This window comes from Salvelinus fontinalis, chromosome 13, assembly GCF_029448725.1.
Source record: "Salvelinus fontinalis isolate EN_2023a chromosome 13, ASM2944872v1, whole genome shotgun sequence".
Classification (NCBI taxonomy): domain Eukaryota; kingdom Metazoa; phylum Chordata; class Actinopteri; order Salmoniformes; family Salmonidae; genus Salvelinus; species Salvelinus fontinalis.
In genome coordinates, this window is record NC_074677.1 from 49,937,767 (window position 1) to 49,960,079 (window position 22,313).

The 22,313-nt window shown below is 41.9% G+C and overlaps 1 protein-coding gene across 1 annotated transcript in view; it reads right to left on the bottom strand.

Annotated features, from left to right (window-relative positions):
• LOC129868872 (gamma-aminobutyric acid receptor subunit beta-4-like) overlaps nucleotides 1–22,260 on the bottom strand; it is a 75,734-nt gene extending 53,474 nt beyond the window's left edge. Inside the window, exons 1-2 of the mRNA XM_055943195.1 lie at nucleotides 21,009–22,260; nucleotides 19,397–19,491 (exon numbers count right to left, since the gene is read on the bottom strand). Of these exons, the coding sequence (XP_055799170.1) occupies nucleotides 19,397–19,491; nucleotides 21,009–21,088 (175 nt within the window). The 5' untranslated portion in view covers nucleotides 21,089–22,260. The remainder of the gene's footprint in view (nucleotides 1–19,396; nucleotides 19,492–21,008) is intronic.
• Nucleotides 22,261–22,313: the final 53 nt, after the last annotated feature.

The window sequence follows — 22,313 nt, forward strand, 5'->3', positions numbered from 1 at the left end:
AGAGGCACCTACACAGGAAGAGAGCGTGTCAACCTTTTAGTTGTAGGGATAAAAACGTATGATGGGCATGCTGAGAAATAAGACATAGTAACCGCCTTGGGCCTGTACTGAACTTCCAGCAAATATCATTGTCTTTCACGTCATTTTTGATTATTTGTCTAGAGACAATGACTCTCCATTTGGCACAACTTTCATTTCAATGGCCGCTCTTATATGAAGGTAACCTACCTCCCACCCACCCACTCACACACACTAACACACACGGCAAAGTATGAAGACGGCATTGAGGAGAGGCCTAGGGATGCCTAGCTCTGGGCCCAGGGGCGAGAGGGGCATGTTCATAGCACCAGTGATATGTCACCCACATTTCAAGCTTTGTTAACAGTGGAAGCTGAGACCATAAAACCCATTTCAGCGGTGATGACAGCTAGATTTAAAGTGCGTTCTCCAAGGGGAGGGGAGTGGGATGGAGCTAAGCCAGGCTCTCTCGCCACTTGGCACGGACTCGGCTGAGGCTTTGCTTTTTGTTTTGCGACTCTTGTGCGAGATCATTACACTGAATTCCCCTTGGTAGGATCCAGAGCACCGCGGCACACCGGTGACTCATGATCCCCGCTCCTCTGCCCAAATCAATGACGGCGGGCAGAGACAAAGACAGAGACACAGGCAGAGCCATGCTCCAGTCTCTCCGCCCCTCCACCCACAGCCAGGCAACAACGCAGCCCACAGAGAAGACATCCAGCAGCAATAGTACTGTCGTGTCATGACAGTACACACCGCTGTAGAGAACAAACTAGCAGTCTCAAACAGAGACTTGCAACACAATGAGATAACACAACACGAGAGAAACATTTTATCGCCAAGCAACCCACAATATATCGATGTTTTTGGCAGCTTAGCAGAATGTTCTTTAACAAATTAAGTATTCACTGAGAGGTCAACTGGCATTTACCAAATTAATAAAAAATGACTACTTGGATGTACAGTATCGGGAGAACTTGTATTGTGGTATTGTTAACCCATGAAACAACAATCACAGGTGGATAGAGAACAATGCGTTTGATTTGAACAGCCTCGTACTACAAAGCAGGACTCATTGTAACAGGCGGCGGATAGCCTAGTAGTTTGATTATATAACCCACTGTCACAGCGGTTAGGAGTGTTGGGCCAGTAACCGAAAGGTCACTGCTCCCTCTGCTGTATCCTGAAGTCCACGATCATCTCCTTTGTTTTGTTGACATTGAGTGTGAGGTTATTTTCCTGACACCACACTCCGAGGGCCCTCACCTCCTCCCGTTAGGCTGTCTCGTCGTTGTTGGTAATCAAGCCTACCACTGTAGTGTCGTCTGCAAACTTGATTATTGAGTTGGAGGTGTGCATGGCCACGCAGTCGTGGGTGAACAGGGAGTACAGGAGAGGGCTGAGAACGCACCCTTGTGGGGCCCCAGTGTTGAGGGTCAGTGGAGTTCTTGTTACCTACCCTCACCACCTGGGGGCGGCCCATCAGGAAGTCCAGGGCCCAGTTGCACAAGGCGGGGTCGAGACCCAGGGTCTCGAGCTTAATGACGAGTTGGGAGGGTACTATGGTGTTAAATGCTGAGCTGTAGTCAATGAACAGCATTCTTACATAGGTATTCCTCTTGTCCAGATGGGATAGGGCAGTATGCACTGCGATGGCGATTGCGTCGTCTGTGGACCTATTGGGATGGTAAGCAAATTGGAGTGGGTCTAGGGTGTCAGGTAGGGTGGAGGTGATTTGGTCCTTGACTAGTCTCTCAAAGCACTTCATGATGACGGAAGTGAGTGCTACGGGGCGGTAGTCATTTAGCTCAGTTACCTTAGCTTTTTAGGGAACAGGAACAATGGTGGCCCTCTTGAAGCATGTGGGAACTGCAGACTGGGATAAGGATTGATTGAATATGCCCGTAAACACACCAGCCAGCTGGTCTGCGCATGCTCTGAGGACGCGGCTGGGGATGCCGTCTGGGCCTGCAGCCTTGCGAGGGTTAACACGTTTAAATGTTTTACTCACGTTGGCTGCAGTGAAGGAGAGCCCGCAGGTTTTGGTAGCGGGCCGTGTCAGTGGCACTGTATTATCCTCAAAGTGAGCAAAGAAGTTGTTTAGTCTATCTGGAAGCAAGACATCGTGGTCCGCGACGGGGCTGGTTTTTCTTTTGTAGTCTGTGATTGACTGTAAACCCTGCCACATACCTCTCGTGTCTGAGCCGTTGAATTGTGACTCTACTTTGTCTCTATACTGACGCTTAGCTTGTTTGATTGCCTTGCGGAGGGAATAGCTACACTGTTTGTATTCGGTCATGTTTCCGGTCACCTTGCCCTGATTAAAAGCAGTGGTTCGTGCTTTCAGTTTTGCGCGAATGCTGCCATCAATCCACGGTTTCTGGTTGGGGAATGTTTTAATAGACGCTGTGGGTACAACATCACCGATGCACTTGCTAATAAACTCGCTCACCGAATCAGCGTATTCATCAATGCTGTTGTTCGACGCTATTGCGGAACATATCCCAGTCCACGTGATCGAAGTAATCTGGAAGCGTGGAATCCGATTGGTCGGATCAGCGTTGAACAGACCTGAGCGTGGGAGCTTCCTGTTTTAGTTTCTGTCTATAGGCTGGCAGCAACAAAATGGAGTCGTGGTTAGCTTTTCCGAAAGGAGAAAGGGGGAGGGCCTTATATACGTTGCGGAAGTTAGAATAACAATGATCCAGGGTTTTGCCAGCACGGTTAGAGCAATCTATATGCTGATAGAATTTAGGGAGCCTTGTTTTCAGATTAGCCAAGTTAAAATCCCCAGCTACAATAAATGCAGCCTCAGGATATGTGGTTTTCAGTTTACATAGAGTCGAATGAAGTTCTTTCAGGGCCGTCGATGTGTATGCTTGGGGGGGGGGGGGGGGGGGGGGGGAATATACATGTCTGTGACTATGATCGAAGAGAATTCCCTTGGTAGATAATGCGGTTGGCATTTGATTGTGAGGAATTCTAAGTCAGGTGAACAAAAGGACTTGAGTTCCTGTATGTTGTTATGATCACACCACGTCTCGTTAATCATAAGGTATACACCCCCGCCCTTCTTCTTCCCAGAGAGATGCTTGTTTCTGTCGGCGCGATGCATGAAGAAACCAGGTGGCTGTACCGACTCCGATAGCGTGTCTCGAGTGAGCCATGTTTCCATTAAACAAAGAACGTTCCAGTCTCTGATGTCTCTCTGGAAGGCAACCCTTGCTCGGATTTCGTCTACCTTGATGTCAAGAGACTGAACATTGGCGAGTAGTATGCTCGGGAGCGGTGCGTGATGTGCCCGTCTACGGAGCCTGACCAGAAGACCGCTGCGTCTGCCCCTTCTGCGGCGCCGTTGTTTTGGGTCGGCGGCTGGGATCCGATCCATTGTCCTGGGTGATGGGCCAAACGGAGGATTCGCTTCGGGAAAGTCGTATTCCTGGTCGTAATGTTGGTGAGTTGACATTGCTCTTATATCCAATAGTTCCTCCCGACTGTATGTAATAAAACCTAAGATTTCCTGGGGTAACAATGTAAGAAATAACACATAAAAAAACTAAATACTGCATAGTTTCCTAGGAACGCGAAGCGAGGCGGACATCTCTGTCGGCGCCGGAAGTACTCAGTCGACGGGCCAGTAGTGGAGAGGGTGGAAAGTTTTAAGTTCCTTGGCGTACACATCACGGACAAACATAAATGGTTCACCCACACAGACAGCGTGGTGAAGAAGGCGCAGCAGCGCCTCTTCAACTTTAGGAGGCTGAAGAAATTCGGCTTGTCACCAAAAACACTGACAAACTTTTACAGATGCACAATCGAGAGCATCCTGTCGGGCTGTATCACCGCCTGGTACGGCAACTGCTCCGCCCATAACCGTAAGGCTCTCCAGAGGGTAGTGAGGTCTGCACAACGCATCACCGGGTGTAAACTACCTGCCCTCCGGGACACCTACACCACCCAATGTCACAGGAAAGCCAAAAAGATCATCAAGGACAACAACCACCCGAGCCACTGCCTGTTCCCCCCGCTATCATCCAGAAGGCGAGGTCAGTTTAGGTGCATCAAAGCAGGGACCGAGAGACTGAAAAACAGCTTCTATCTCAAGGCCATCAGAATGTTAAACAGACATCACTAACATTGAGTGGCTGCCGCCAACATACTGACTCAACTCTTTAATAACTTTAATAATCACTTTAATAATGGAAAAATTTATGTAATAAATGTATCACTAGCCACTTTAAACAATGCCACTTTATATAATGTTTACATACCCTACATTACTCATCTCATATGTACCATACCATCTACTGCATCTTGCCTATGCTATTCGGCCATCACTCATTCATATATTTTTATGTACATATTCTTATTCATTCCTTTACACTTGTGTGTATAAGGTAGTTGTTGTGAAATTGTTAGGTTAGATTACTTAGATATTAGTTAGATATTACTGCATGGTCGGAACTAGAAGCACAAGCATTTCGTTACACTCGCATTAACATCTGCTAACCATGTGTATTTGACAAATACAATTTGATTTATTTGAATCCCTGAGCCGAACAGGTGAAAAGTCTGTCAATGTGCTCTTGAGCAAGGCACTTAACCCTAATTGCTCATGTAAGTCACTCTGGAAAAGACTGTTTGCTAAATGATGTAAATGTATCAGTCATCTCCCTGACTATGACAGCCATACACAATACCCTCCATTTTGTAAAAGACAAAAAAAAAATAAAAAAAAATATGCTCTGAGCTCTTTCTCATTTGGCACGTATAATTAAGCAATAAGGCCTGAGGGGGTGTGGTATATGGCCAATATACCACGGCTAAGGGCTGTTCTTACGCAGGACGCAACACAGAGTGCCTGGATACAGCCCTTAGCCGTGGTATATTGGCCATCTACCACCAACCCCCAAGGTTCCTTATTGCTATTATAAACTGGTTAACAACGTAATTAGAGCAGTAAAAATAAATGTTTTGTCATACCTGTGGTATACCACAGCTGTCAGCTAATCAGCATTCAGGGCTCAAACCCCTCAGTTTATAATGCATAATAAATATTAATTCAATACAAATGCATTATTGTGCTTTATAATGCCTTTTAAAAGAGGCATGCTTTATAAAGGCCTCACATATGTGTTACAGATGCATGGTGGGAAGGGGCCTGTCAGAACCGGGAGGAACCAAAAGCCCTTGGTCAGTGTTGTTCTGTGGGCTGGCCGTCCCTGTCTGTGGCTGGGGCTGTTAAATCACATAACTAACGAGTCCTGCGCCCCTCAGGCTGCTGAATGTTGTCATTTGTCTGAGATATGCTGTCCATTCGACTAATATTTGGCGCTGCAATATAAATTGCCATATAAATCAGATGCGTATGGCCACACCTTGTTTAAATTCGTAGTTCAACCTTGTGATAGTAGTCAGAGTACTCTACAGCAGGTTGGAGTATAGTACGACAACACATGGCTATAAACACACCCATATTACTACAGTAGACTAAGATAGTCAGCAACCTCCAACTAAACCCTGCAGCAAATTCAAGTTGAGAAAACTTACTTCTGGAAAGGAATTTCACATCCATTCCTCCATTCCATTACACAGAAGGCTGTCTACATGTAATAATATTGAAGACGGACATATAGACAGAGTGAGATACAATTGTGCTAATTTCCCTTTTTAAAACAAATTTGGCTATAAATAATTTGACAAAGCTTTTAAAAGTAACCGTCAAATGTTGGAAGATGTAGATAACAGAGAAGAAAAACACTTACTGAAACAATTTACAGACCACTGGTTTTTATTAGATTTCCCACAGTCCTTTAAGGCCACTTAAAACTCCAAATGATGAGCTGCTCAAAGATAATGTAATTAGGGGCTTTCAGTTCACAGTGTCATTTCTAGGAGATCTCCTATTTGACCATAGCCTTAATTATTCAGCCCTTATTGACTGATATGACCACCTGACCACCGTGATCACATGATTGTTTGGCGGACAACCTTGTTTGGAGAAATATGTGACACAAAATGATTTCTGTACTAATAAGTGGTCATCATGTGATAGTTGACAATGTCAAGCTCGGAAATTTGGATGGACTTTGATCCCAAAAATTGTACTATCCTCAACAACATTTAAAAATACATTACAGGCCTAATGGTTTGTCAGAAGTCATGGCTGTCTCAGTCTTGCATTTGCATTGTGCGTCTTATCATAGCATATCTTAAAACCAACCAAAGACAACATGCACTGTACTTCAGCAGCTAGTATTCTATCCCCCTGGTGAAGTCGGACTGAAAAGTCAGATATAGCCGTCTGGGATGTGCACTTTAGATTCTAATCATGGTGACTAGGATAGGGATCTCAGTACAGAAGGATCCTCTGATGCAAAGAGATAGGCAGCCTCTAATGCAGTCTGAGCGTGTGTGTGTGTCAAATCAAATCAAATCCAATTGCATTCGTCACATGCATCGTAAACAATAGGTGTGGACTAACAGTGAAATGCTTACTTACGGACCCTTCACAGCAACGCGGAGAAAGAAAATAATAGAAAAGTAAAACATGTAATAATAAAAGTATTAATAGATTCACAATGAGGAATGGAAACTTGGCTGTAGACAAGGGGTACCAGTACTGAGTCGATATGCAGGGGTATGAGGTAATTGAGGTAGATATGTATAGTACATGTAAGGTAACTAGGATTAAAGTGACAGATAGTAAACATGTCTGCATATGTGTGTGTGTCCGTGTGTGTCCGTGTGTGTGTGTGTGTGTGTGTGTGTGTGTGTGTGTGTGTGTGTGTGTGTGTGTGTGTGTGTGTGTGTGTGTGTGTGTGTGTGTGTGTGTGTGTGTGTGTGTGTGTGCGCCTGCCTGCGTATGTGACGGCGTGTGTGCTGGCAGGGGCATCATGCACCCCAAAAATCTGCGGGGACACAAAGCATGTGAGGATGGTTGTAGAATTTAGCATTTTTCAAACACCTGAAACAGCTTTTAGCTGCGATCTAGAGTCATAATGATTATACATAATTCTATGTAAAAAAAATATGTCTATTTTTCGGCTGTGTGCTTAGTCATTGTCCTGTTGGAAGGTGAACCTTTGCCCCAGTCTGAGGTCCTGAGTGCTCTGTAGCAGGTTTTCATCAAGGATCTTTCTGTACTTTGCTCCGTTCATCTTTCCCTCGATTCTGACTCGTCTCCCAGTCCCTGCCCCTGAAAAACATCCCTACAGATAATGCCTCCACCACCATGCTTCACCGTAGGGATGGTGCCAGGTTTCTTCCAGACATGACGCTTGGCATTCAGGCCAAAGAGTTCAATCTTGGTTTCATCAGACCAGAGAATCTTGTTTCTCATTGTCTGAGAGTCTTTAGGTCCCGTTTGACAAACTCCAGGTGGGCTGTTATGTGCCTTTTACTGAGGAGTGGCTTCCGTCTAGCCCTTCTACCATAAAGGCCTGATTGGTAGAGTGCTGCAGAGGTGGTTGTCCTTCTGGAAGGTTCTCCCATCTCCACAGAGGAACTCTAGAGCTCTGTCAGAGTGACTATCAGATTATTGGTCACCTCCCCGATTGGTCAGTTTGGCCGGGTGTCTTGGTGGTTCCAAACTTCTTTCATTTAAGAATGATGGAGGCCACTGTATTCTTGGGGACCTTCAATGCTGCAGAAATATTTTGGTACCCTTCCCCAGATCTGTGCCTCAAAACAATCCTGTCTCGGAGCTCTACGGGCAATTCCTTCAACCTCATGGCTTAGTTTTTGCACTGACCTGCACTGTCAACTGTGGGAACTGAAATAGACAGGTGTGTGCCTTTCCAAATAATGTCTAATCAATTGAATTTACCACAGATGGACACCAATCAAGTTATAGAAATATCTTTGGGATGATCAATGGAAACAGGAGGCACCTGAGCTCAATTTCGAGTCTCATAGCAAAGGGTCTGAATACTTATGTGAATAAGGTATTTCTGTTTTTATTTTTTAATAAACTTGCAAAAAAATTCTCTAAAACTGTTTTCACTTTGTCATGATGGAGTATTGTGTGTCGATTGCTGAGGATTTGTATTTATTTAATAAATTTTATAATAAGGCTGTAACGTAACAAAATGTGGAAAAAGTCATATACTTCTCTGCATCTCTACTAAAATCTGGATAAAAGATTGAAAGCAATGTGAGTCTTATTCAATACATTTAGTTATTGCTTGTTTTTTTAAAGTCTACCAAACTGGACAGCAGGCATGCTAACTAAGATAGTTAGATAAGCTAGCTACTCTAACTTGATTAATAGCCTGAAATTGATTCTCCGTAGCTAGTTCTAAGATTGGGAGATTGGGAACCTATCTGGGCGAGCTAAAGCCATCTTCATAAAATTGCTAGGTGGCTAGTAGTAAACAGGAAGAATCTGAGGGTCCACGTGCCCCTGTGCCCCCTATGGGCATGACTCCTCTGTGTGCTGGAGTGGTCAGGAGTGTGTATTTGGGAGCGTGTATGCATGTGTGTATTTATCTGAGAGGGAAAGAGAGGGTATTGGTGACTAAGATGGGGATGAAAAGGGATAGATTAAGATTGTTAGTGCTGTGTGTGTGTGTGTGTGTGTGCGTGCGTGCGTGCGTGCGTGCATGCGTGCGTGCGTGCGTGAGCGACCGTGCCTGTGTTCATGCGGGAGGGGCTTTAGTTCTGACCACATGCTCCCAGCGCTGTGACTTCCCTGCAGTGACAGAGGGATGGTGATGTGTCCTCACATCGTTGAAATGAACAAATTCAAGTGCAACACATTACTTACTGCTGAAATCACACCACATCTTTCTCTCCCTATTGTCATCACAAAGAAAAATCTAAAGGGGAGAAATTCCCTTGTCACAAAAACCCTTAGTGTATCATAGCCTTGGGTGTGACATGTCGCGTATCCAGGCAACTTCCCTTTTCAAATTTTGCTAATTAAACACTGGACCGTGTTTTATATGATCTGACCGTAAATGGGCGCCTTGGTCATGAGACCATCCATGTGTGGGGCAACATGGGGCTGTCTTTGTTGAAAGGCCTGGCTCCAAATGACAAACCACAATCTCGTAACAATCAAGGTTGTCAAAAGCTGACCTGATAAGAGGTTGTAAATAAAGCCTTTATGGGAGGTCATTTATGTAATGGCAGCATCTCTGAGACAACAGCTGATTCCATTTCCTTTTTATGGTGGAATTGTTACACCGTGCATTCAGAAAGTATTCAGACCCTTCCCCTTTTCCCAGTGGTGGAAAAAGTAGGCAATTGTCATATTTGAGAAAAAGTAACGATCCCTATATCGAAAATGACTCAAGTAAAAGTGAAAGTCACGCAGCAAATTACTACTTGAATAAAAGTCTAAAATATTTGGTTTTAGATATACTTAAGTATCAAAAGTAAATATGAATGCAAAAATATACTTAATTACCAAAAGAAAAAGTATAAATCATTTCACATTCTTTATACTAAGCAAACCAGACAGCACGATTTTCTTGTTTTTTAAATTTACGGATCGCCAGGGGCACACTCCAATACTCAGACTTCATTTACAAATGAAGCATTTTGTGTTTAGTGAGTCCACCAGAGGCTGTAGGGATGACCAGGGATGTTCAATTGAGAAGTGTGTGAATTGGACCATTTCCCTGTCCTGCTAAGAAGTGAAATGCAACAAGTACTTTTGGGTGTCAGGGAAAATGTGTGGAGTAAAAAGTACATAATTATTTTTAGGAATGTTGTGGAGTAAAAGTAAAAGTCGTCAAAAATATCAATAGTAAAGTACAGATACTCAAAAAAAAACACTTAAGTAATATTTTAAAGTATTTTTACTTAAGTACTTAACACCATTGCCTTTTCCACATTTTGTTGCGTTACAGCCTTACTCTAAAATTGATTCAAGAAAAATGTTTCCTTATCAACCTACAAACAATACTCCATAACAAAGCGAAAACATTTTTTTTGCAAATGTATAAAAAAAAAAAAGACAGACCTTATTTACATAAGTATCCAGAATATTCAGTTCCTCTGTGGAGATGGGAAAACCTTCCAGAAGGACGACCATCTCTGCAGCACTCTACCAATCAGGCCTTTATGGCAGAGTGGACAGACGCCACTCCTCAGTAAAAGGTACATGACAGCCCACCTAAAGGACAGTCAGACTATGAGAAACAAGATTCTCTGGTCTGATGAAACCAATATTTAACTATTTGGCCTGAATGCCAAGCATCACGTCTGGAGGAAACCTGGCACCATCCCTACAGTGAAGCCTGGTGATGGCAGCATCATGCTGTGGGGATGTTTTTCAGCATCAGGGACTGGGAGACGAGTCAGGATTGAGGGAAAGATGAACAGAGCAAAGTACAAAGAGATCCTTGATGAAAACCTGCTCCAGAGCACTAAGGACCTCACCTTCCAACTGGACAATGATCCTTAGCCCACAGCCAAGACAACGCAGGAGTGGCTTCAGGACAAGTCTCTGAAAATAGCTGTGCAGCGACGCTTGAGAGGATCTGCAGAGAAGAATGTGAGAAACTCCCCAAATACAGGTGTACCAAGCTTGTAGCATCATACCCAATAATACTCAAGGCTGTAATCGCTGCCAATGGTGCTTCAACAAAGATACTGCGTAAAGGGTCTGAATACTTATGTAAATGTGATATTTCAGTTTAACATTTTTTATACATTTGCAAAAATGTATAAAGAACAGTTTTTGCTTTGTCATTATGGGGTATTGTGTGTAGATTGATTAGGGGGGAAAAATATAATTTAATGGATATTTAGAAAAAGGCTATAACTTAACAAAATGTAGAAAAAGTCAAGGGATCTGAATACTTTCCGAATGCACTGTATAAATCCATACATTAACAGGCCATAGGTGCATAAAAACATTTGTTCAATTAGAGGGGCAGTGTACTTTATGATTTAAGAGACTCTTGTCTACATTCAAACTAGCAGTTGACAACAACCCTCATATTGACTACATAAGAGCATTTATACTGAACAAAAATATAAACACAACATGCAAAAATGTCTAAGATTTTTCAGAGTTACGGTTCATATGAGGAAATCAGTCAATTGAAATAACTTTATTAGGCCCTAATCTATGGATTCCACATGACTGGGAATACAGATATGCGTCTGTTGGTTACAGATACCTTACCAAAAAATGGGCCTCACAGTGAGCCTCAGGATCTCGTAGCAGTATTTTTGCGCATTCAAATTGCCAATCAATATAATGCAATTGTGTTCGTTGTCTGTAACTTATGCCTGCCCATACCATAACCCCACCGCCACCATGGGGCACTCTGTTCACAATGTTGACATCAGCAGACCGCTCGCCCACACAACGATATACACGTGGTCTGCGGTTGTGATGCCGGTTGAACATATTGCCAAATGCTCTAAAACGACATTGGAGACAGCTTATGGTAGAGAAATGAACAATCAATTCTCTGCCAACAGCTCTGGTGGACCTTCCTGCAGTAAGCATGCCAATTGCAAGCTCCCTCAAAACTTGAGACATCTGTGGCATTGTGTTGTGTGACAAAACTGCACATTTTAGAGTGGCCTTTTATTGTCCCCAACACAAGCTACACCTGTGTAATGATCATGCTGTTTAATCAGCTTATTGATATGACACACCTGTCAGGTGGATGGATAATCTTGGCAAAGGAGAAATGCCCACTAACAGGGATGTAAACAAATTTGTCTTAAAAAAATTAGAGAAATAAGCTTTATGTGCATTTGGGAAATGTTTGGGATGTTTAATTTCCGCTCATGAAACATGGGACCAACACTTTACATGTTGTGTTTATATTCTTGCTCAGTGTAGTTTTGAGTGACTACAACTAGCCCATTGACTTGGTTGCATTTTTTAAAAGACAATGAAGAGTCTTGAAACAACAGCAAATAAACAAAACATTGAGAACACACTTTACTTTGGTCCTACTCTAAGAAGGAACAGAGACAAGAGAGGTTGAACGTTGACAGATAAACACTCTCTCTCTCTCCTTATCTTCTTCTTATAATTTTTCCTATTGTCAAGATATATTAGCCAAGGCTAAAGCAAGACGATTCTACAGCAATATAACAATACAATGAATGTATTGCCATATATAAACCAACCACTGGCCTTACCACCATGACCCATTATAGGGCTGGGCGGTACACTGTATTTTAGTAAATACCGGAATTGATGCACGGACCAGTTTGGGGTTTTACTTTACCTTCTCTAACGATATTTGAATGTTTGGTTTGTTAAATGTGGATACGCCTTGTGTAACGTCCATTTTTATAGTTTACTCCGCTACTTGAGTCATCCCTCTGCGCTCTCTCTCTCTCTCTCTCTCTCCACGCCGCTTTCCACACAGACCTAGTCCCATCCCCTGTCACTCAAGGAGCGCATTTTCTGTTACTTGACCACGAGACACTTTCGTTCAGTCTGCATAGTCAGTGCAGCACATGCAATAATGTTGATTACAACAATGCAATAATGTTACAGTGCAATAATGCAATAATGTTACAGCACATGCTGTAACATTATTGCAATAATGTTACAGCACATGCAATAATGTTGATTACAACAATGTTTCCAATTTGATCTTAATGTAGATCCACAAGCGTTCAATAATTACAACATTAGTTTGTGTTTCTTACATCTGCAAACAACTAGTTTGTATTTTCTTAGCCAGTTAAGCTAAATCATGTTAACCACTAATGCTAATCGCTAATTAGCTGGGTGGCTAACTAGCTAATTAAAGTACTGAGTCAGTGCAAACGTACTCATTTTCAACCCTTCCTTTAAACAGCTTGGAAAATTCCAGAAAATTATGTCATGGCTTTAGAAGCTTCTGATAGGCTAATTGACATCATTTGAGTCAATTGGAGGTGTACCTGTGGATGTATTTCAAGGCCTACCTTCAAACTCAGTGCCTCTTTGCTTGATATCATGGGAAAATCAAAAGAAATCAGCCAAGAAATTGTAGACCTCCACAAATCTGGTTCATCATTGGGAGCAATTTCCAAACGCCTGAAGGCACCACGTTCATCTGTACAAACAATAGTACGCACGTATAAACACCATGGGACCTCGAAGCCGCCATACCGCTCAGGAAGGAGACGCATTCTGTCTCCTAGAGATTAACGTACTTTGGTGTGAAAAGTGCAAATCAATCCAAGAACAACAGCAAAGGACCTTGTGAAGATGCTGGAGGAAACAGGTACAAAGTATCTATATCCACAGTAAAACGAGTCCTATATTGACATAACCTGAAAGGCCGCTCAGCAAGGAAGAAGCCACTGCTCCAAAACCGTCATAAAAAAGCCAGACTACGGTTTGCAACTGCACATGGGGACAAAGACCATACTTTTTGGAGAAATGTCCTCTGGTGTGATGAAACATAAATAGAACTGTTTGGACCTAATGACCATCGTTATGTTTGGAGGAAAAAGGGGGAGGCGTGCAAGCCGAAAAACACCATCCCAACCGTGAAGCACAGGGGTGGAAGCATCATGTTGTGGGGGTTCTTTGCTGCAGGAGGGACTGGTGTACTTCACAAAATAGATGGCGTCATGAAGCAGGAAAATTATGTAGATATATTGAAGCAACATCTCAAGACATCAGTCAGGAAGATAAAGCTTGGTCGCAAATGGGTCTTCTAAATGGACAATGACCCCAAGCATACTTCCAAAGTTGTGGCAAAATGGCTTAAGGACAACGAAGTCAAGGTATTGGAGTGGCCATCACAAAGCCCTGACCTCAATCCCATAGACAATTTGTGGGCAGAATTGAAAAAGCGTGTGCGAGCAAGGAGGCCTACAAACCTGACTCAGTTACAGAAGCTCTGTCAGTAGGATGGGCCAAAATTCACCCAACTTATTGTGGGAAGCTTGTGGAAGGCTACCCAAAACGTTTGACCCAAGTTAAACAATTTAAAGGCAATGCTACCAAATACTAATTGAGTGTATGTAAACTTCTGACCCACTGGGAATGTGATGAAAGAACTAAAAGCTGAAATATATCATTCTCTGTCACGCCCTGACCATAGAGAGCTGTTTATTCTCTATGTTGGTTAGGTCGGGGTGTGATTGAGGGTGGGTTATCTGGGGGAATTATATATCTATGTTGGCCTGGTATTGTCCCAATCAGAGGCAGCTGTTAATCGTTGTCTCTGATTGGGGATCATATTTAGGTGGCCATTTCCCCATTGTGCTTTGTGGGATCTTGTCTAGGTATAGTTGCCTGTGAGCACTACTCTGAGCTTCACGTTTCGTTTGTTCGCTTTATTGTTTTTTGTTCTTTAAGTTTCTCCTCCTAATAAAAGGATGGGAACATACCACGCTGCATCTTGGTCCACTCCTTATAACGATCGTGACATTCTCTCTACTATTATTCTGAAATGTCACATTCACATTGAAATAAAGTGTTGATCCTAACTGACTTAAGACAGGGAATTTTTACTAGGATTAAATGTCAGGGATTGTGAAAAACTGAGTTTAATAAATGTATTTGGCTAAGGTGTATGTAAACTTCCGACTTCAACTGTAGTTAGCTAATACAGCCTGATACCAGTGCTGGTGGAGGCCTAAATCAGCATGTTGTTTGTGCAACAGTATCTTCTAAATCAAAGAGGATTAGGCGAAGCATGAATATGTTTGCTATATGACTAAAGATTTAATAAAGCCAAAGATTATAGGGTCCCCTAAGAAACACAAAATTAGTGCAGGAAATGCAGAAATTGATGGAAATGCAGAAAATTATTTTAGGCTGAAGTTGAATTGAACAGTATAAACAATCAGAATGGAGAAAGACCCATTGAAATCATTTAGAAGGTATGTGTTGCCACCCTAGGATCACGCACTACTCATAAAGCAAATGTAGAAATGTTATTAATCAAAAACATAAAATACCGTCAGATACCGTCATACCTTCAACAATTTGAAAAATACCATGATCATCATCCTCCTCCTCCTCCTCATCAACATCAAGCACTGATGTATTATTTCCCTACCTTGATTGTCTGTCTAGTTACCTCAATACATAATCAGATTCGACAGAGCACCTGGGTGGTTTGGATTGTGCTTAGCACAGGCTATTTCTCAGTCAGACAGTACACTACATCCATGGGCTATTTGTTGAGAGGTAAGAGCCAAAGCCTATAATCTACACAAACATGAAAAGAGTAAAAGAGGTAAGAAACACAAGGCCTCAGCATCGGCAACTAACCCAACACTGAATATTACAGAAACATAGCAGAGGAGAGTGCAGTGAGATGGAAAAGCTGTCTTTATTGTTTCACCATACTATCTTAACATTTTGCTAACCTCGCGGATCATACTCTGGACTATATGCAAATAAACTGCAAAATTAGACACAGATACGCTTAGAGAAAAGTCACAGTAGCCCTTGTTGTCATTCACGCTACAAAGTAAAGGTTGACTAGTTTGTCCTTAAACTAAAGCATAAAGAATGAAATCCAATTTATATGATTCCCCTTAGTAGTGGAGGTAGGTGGATGTGGGGGTGGGGAGATAGTGTGTGAAAGCCTGCTGTTGGATTGTGTTGACCGTTTTAGGGCTCTGTCAGTTGAATTCCAGTTTGGCTCAGAGATCAATGAAGAGGCGAGGGGACAGGGGGCTGTGTGGAGCGAGTGCAGCCTGCATTTTCATGAAGATCTACCAGCGATAAGGCCACCACACATCAACTGGTTCCCACGGCAGCACCCTGGGCAAGCCAGGATTCAACCATTTAAACCACAGGCCCTATCATCGACAAGTATAGCGTTCTGGGTCAGTTTTCTCTATTCTGGTTCCAGCACAATAGCTTCAAATATCTCAGTCCAGCATGGGGCACCAATTAAAAGGCCTCCCTCATTCTTTTGGCTCTCCAGAGCTGAAGTTGGTCAGCAGTTGTGTCAGGACAGAAGTGGCTGATTGATGATGGAGTTATCAGGATGTGATGGACTACAGCTCCCTGGCCTGAGGCAGCCGTGGCTGGAGGAAGAGGCGCTGCCGCTGCCTGCCCGGGACACTCAGACTAACAACTTAGTGTGCTGCAGTGTGGAGGAGCAATGGGAACTGACTAGAGCTGCAAAGCAAGGAGAGAGCTGGACGAGAAAAAGCTTAATGCAATGTTTTTATGGTGACCTCAAGTGTAGACCGCTAAGCAAGGCATAATTCAAAGGCGCGCGAGAGAGAGAGCGACATCCCATATACACAATAGCACATCTCTGTCAAAGGTGCTCTTTTCTAGCTTGACGTTAACCACTGAGAGAGAAAAAAGAGGAGAGAAAAGTACAACAAATAAAGACATAATGGCTGAATTATGTTTTACAACCGTTTTTGTTGTTGAAACCCTGTTTAAGTTTCAGGTATCTGATCATGGTTGTTACTGTGCTTTTTACAACAACACCGATTGGCTGCTTTAATGTTCAAGCAAAAATAACATGTTTTTTGGATAACATGTAAGTGATTAAAATATGTGTATTTTAAGGTACTATGATTATATGTGATTATGTATATATATATATATAGTACCAGTCAAAAGTTTGGACACACCTACTCATTCAAGGGTTTTTCTTTATTTTTACTATTTTCTACATTGTACAATAATAGTGAAGACATCAAAACTATGAAATAACACGTGGACTCATGCAGTAACCAAAAAAGTGTTAAACAAATCAAAATATATTTTATATTTGAGATTCTTCAAAGTAGAAACCCTTTGCGTTGATGACCACTTTGCACACTCTTGGCATTCTCTCAACCACCTTCATGAGGTAGTCACATGGAATGAATTTCAATTAACAGGTGTGCCTTGTTAAAAGTTAATTTGTGGAATTTCTTTCCTTCTTAGTGCGTTTGTGCCAATCAGTTGTGTCGTGACAAGGTAGGGGTGTTATACAGAAGATAGCCCTATTTAATAAAAGACCAAGTCCATATTATGGCAAGAACAGCTAAAATAAACAAAGATAAACTACAGTCTATCATTACTTTAAGACATGAAGGTCAGTCAATACGGAACATTTTAAGAACTTTGAAAGTTGCTTCAAGCGCAGTCACAAAAACCATCAAGCTCTATGATTAAACTGGCTCTCTTGAGGACCGCCACAGGAAAGGAAGACCCGGAGTTACCTCTGCTGCAGAGGATGAGTTCATTAGAGTTACCAGCCTCAGAAATTGCAGGCCAAATAAATGCTTCACAGAATTGAAGTAACAGACACATCTCAACATCAACTGTTCAGAGGAGACTGCGTAAATCAGGCCTTAATGGGTGAATTGCTGCAAAGAAACCACTACTAAAAGACACCAACAAGAAGGAGAGACTTGCTTGGGCCAAGAAACAAGAGCAATGGACATTAGACCAGTGGAAATCTGTCCTTCGGTCTGATGAGTCCAAATGTGAGATTTTTGGCTCCAACCGCCATGTCTTTGTGAGACGCAGAGCAGGTGAAGGGATGATCTCTGCATCTGTGGTTCCCAGCGTGAAGCATGGAGGAGGATGTGTGATGGTGTGGGGGTGCTTTGCTTTTGACACTGTCTGTGATTTATTTAGATTTATTTAGAACCAGCATGGCTACCACAGCATTCTGCAGCGATACGCCATCCCATCTGGTTTGTGCTTAGTGGGACTATCATTTTTTTTTTCAAGACAATGACCCAAAACACATCTCCAGGCTGAGTAAAGGCTATTTGACCAAGAAGGAAAGTGATGGAGTGCTGCATCAGATGAACTGGCCTCCAAAATCACCCGACCTCAACCCAATTGAGATGGTTTGAGATGAGTTGGACCGCAGAGTGAAGGAAAACTCCTTCAAGACTGTTGGAAAAGCATTCCTCATGAATCTGGTTGAGAGAATGCCAAGAGTGTGCAAAGCTGTCATTAAGGCAAAGGGTGGCTACTTTGAAGAATCTCAAATATAAAATATATTTTGATTTGTTTAACACTATTTTGGTTACTACATGATTCCATATGCGTTATTTCATAGTTTTGATGTCTTCACTATTATTCTACAATGTAGAAAATAGTAAAAAATAAAGAAAAACTCTTGAATGAGTAGGTGTGTCCAAACTTTTGACTGGTACTGTATATATATATATAATCAGCTGTTACCATAATCACATGTGTCACCAGCTGTGCTTGACCTTGATCACTAATTTGACTAGATCTGCTCTTATTGATGTCTTGAATGCATACGATCAGACAAACTGATCTGCTCTGATTGATGTCTTGAATGCATACGATCAGACAAACAGATCTGCTTTATTGATGTCTTGAATTCATACGATCAGACAAACAGATCTGCTCTGATTGATGTCTTGAATGCATACGATCAGACAAACAGATCTGCTCTTATTGATGTCTTGAAGGCATACGATCAGACAAACTGATCTGCTCTTATTGATGTCTTGAATGCATACGATCAGACAAACTGATCTGCTCTTATTGATGTCTTGAATGCATACGATCAGACAAACAGATCTGCTCTGATTGATGTCTTGAATGCATACGATCAGACAAACTGATCTGCTCTTATTGATGTCTTGAATGCATACGATCAGACAAACAGATCTGCTCTTATTGATGTCTTGAATGCATACGATCAGACAAATAGATCTGCTCTGATTGATGTCTTGAATGCACACGATCAGACAAACAGATCTGCTCTTATTGATGTCTTGAATGCATACGATCAGACAAACAGATCTGCTCTGATTGATGTCTTGAATGCATATGATCAGACAAACCGACCCCACTCAGTTATAAGGCTGTTATGACAGAATTATCTTTCAAGATAATGCTGTTGCTTTCCTATTACTATTGAAGTAACATTTAAACCTCACCAATGAGCTTTCATTTTATACAACTTTCTCTTTTTGTCAGTGTTTTGCCAGTACGACTGACAAACTGGACAATAATAAACGTATTTTGCCTGCCCTACATTTTAGAGAGGACTGAACTCACTGCTATGGTTACAGTCTGAATCACTTGTCTTCAGCTTGTTTTCAAAACTCACCACTCTAGTGGTTCAACCCATTATGTTGTTCTCTACAATTATACCAATCTACTAGCCTAGATTCCCACTATTAATTGCTTCGGTAGGTAAACGCTTCATGTCTTTTTCTATTACAAAGACTTTGTGTACTAGCATAACCCTTGGTTAACAATCTGTCAGTGTAGCTGCACATCAAGAAACCTAGTATTAGACAGGTTCTGTATGCGCCCCACTTCTAGAGAACAAGCCATCTTCCATATGTGGTGGTTAATAGATGCGGAGCAAATGAGATGGTAGCAGTCACTTCAAAGCCTATGCCTTTGGTGTTCCAAAAGGCTAACAATTCAAATGGTTTCAGAGAAATAACAAGCAATAGCACAGGTGCAATATATCTCACACACCTCCAAAATCAGGCCTCAGACGGATGTCATACCCCTTCAGCAACTTGTCCACGGTGGCCTTGGCCACAGATATTCCGGTTTGTCCAGTGGAGGTGCTGTGGAAAGAAATCAGTTTTAAGACCCTGTCAGGAGCCATGAGTTGAAACTAAACATGAAGCTCAGTTAGCCTACTTTTGAACATGTTTCACATTACACTTGTAGTCTTCAACTTGCTCAATATTCAGTAGCAAACCTCAAAGATGACATTTCAATATTTCTGACATTTCTAATTGGTAAGTCTATGGCAACAACCACTGCTTTAGTGGGGGTTGGGAGCCTGCTTTCTTGAAGTGATCTGAATTAGGCTACACCTGGCATGCTAAAGACTCAGCTCTTACATCTAATTGCATGTGTCAGTGGGACATTGAGAAACACATAAGTATTTAAATTCCGTAATTAAATAAAATACCTGATTGATATGTTACTTATTTACACTGAATAACAATGTAATTAACCACATAACTTACGAGGCATAAACAAGTATGAAATCAATGAGCTGACGAACGTGTCAATGCGTGTAGGAGCGTGAGAAGCGTAGTGATCACCCCGTATATTTCCTGTCATGATAGGCCACTAAAATGAAATTGAAATGTCAAAATGGAAGACCCAGTTTGGGGCCACGACTGTTTGATTAGCGAGCGAATGTTGTCAGTCTCAGTAGGTTAAATGCAATGTAGCCCAGTGGGGAATATATCATGTGAACGTGGTGAATATAGATCTTTTGTTGGCCTACCTGTATGTCTTGATTTACACTGGACATGACAAAACATTAGTCAAGAAATCGTCCTTCTATTGCTAAGCCTACTTCACCATCTCCACTAGGCGGTTACAGGTGCTCAAAATACGCAATATTGGAGAGGACTGAAGACTTGAAGAGTAGTGTGAATGTTGAATTAAAAAAGGTTTTATCAAATTCTAAATCATATGTGTTGAAGTGATGATGACCTACTTTAAACGACTGACAGGCGTTTGGGTTTTATTTTCTCCCGCTGATCAATGATGAATCGGTAGTAGGTAGGCGACATGGTGTTGTTGATGGGGGTGGAATCAAGACATGGTCATTTGCACTTAGGTGGATTTATGATTTTCTTCTTTCCATAAACACTGCGCAGATATACGTCTATAGTCAACGTCTTAAAATTTCAGTACGGATGAGGCTTTGGCTACATTCCTCTGGCTAACATCCATTAAAAAGCTATTCGTGCTGATGATTGATCAATGGTATGGCTAATTTAATAGACTCAGCATTGTACCTAATTATCGGGTATGTACGGTTTGATTGTATTTAATATGATTGATACTCGCCCCAGCCAATTAGCAGCTATTTACAATTTGGATAGGAGTGCGTTTTAACAATAGACAACATGAACGCGCGCCTCTTGCTCGCACACAGCCGCGTGCGCCGCAGAAAATGGTTTCGTGTTAGATTGCAAACGCAATATGAGTAGTAATGTCGCCTTAATGTCGGTGCTGACAAAATCTGATTTCAGTGGGGTTTTTCCTTCCTATAGCCCTCTGAACATTATGATAAGCTTTTGCTCTCATGGAAATATATCTTAGAATGCTGTCTTACCTTTGAGCAAAGCAAACGAAGGACAGAGCCGCCAAAGCAGAGAACATTCCACATAATTTATCTTCTTGAGGACCCAACATTTCCACAAATCCTTATATAGTTTCAATAATCCAACCGCTTGTGCTCCAAAGAAAATTGTGAAAAGAAAGTAAAAAAAAGCAATTAAAATAAATTGCTGGAAAAAAATATATGATACATTTAGTCATGTAATGGCTTTATACAAAATGCGTGTTAAACCTCGTAATTGGTCCAAGCTGTTTTCCCAAGCTATGGAAATCCGTGCAGGTCACAGACCCCCTCAACCAACACCAGAAGATCCGACATCTTGCTCATTACAGCCTACACAAGACTTTCAAAAAGTGATAACAAGCCTTTTTCTTTAAAAACGAAAAAGTCCAGCAAAAATGAGAGACGTCTGATAAGGAACAGCAGCGTCTTGTTGATTAAATTGGCAGTTGCAATTTCCCAGTCCAAACCTGCAGAAGAGGCATGGTTCCAGCGATGCTCCGGCGCTAGAGATTGTTCCACAATGTAGGCTATGATGTGTTTAAGAATTTGTTTTAGCTGTAAATGTTTGGGGGTGAAAGGGGAGGCGTGGGTAAAAAAAAGAAAAAAGAAATATTCATTCCCCTTTTGTTGCTGATGATGATGTAAATTTGCTTCTCTCAACTCAAAGTCAGTGAGGAAAAAATGTCCATAAAAAAATGCAATGGACAATATCTGATGCAGACGTCAGAGCAGGCTATATCACCCTTCTAGTGAAAAATTAGGCACAGCGAAATATGGATGATCCTTCATGTATATCGGCCAGTGTATGTATCACAACATTGTATTTAATGTCAAAAAGGATAACCAAGTGAAAAGCCCAGTCGTCGCCGTTGTCCAACCTTATCTCTTGATTGAATACCTTACATGTTTCGTTCATCTTCTTCTCGACGCACTGAGCAAATAATGACAACGATTGAGGAACACCCGCAAGAGCATTTGTGGTGAAAACAAGTGTTGAAATTCCCTTGTACAAGATTTCATGGGAAATAAGTTCAGCCAAATGTATTGTATAAAATTCTAATCTTAATTGAAATTTAAAACATCTGAAATCTAAGGAGAAATTTCAACGGCAGCCTATCCATGCACTGAATCGCCAAGGAATGAAATGAAATGATGGCCATATGAGTCTATTCTCCCTGCAACCCATTAGAATGTTGCTAGTACGTTCCGGTGCGTTTCATGCATTACCACTTTACCACATAGCCTATTTGAACACACATCAACACTCACAAGGTACTCACTGAAGACAACAAACAC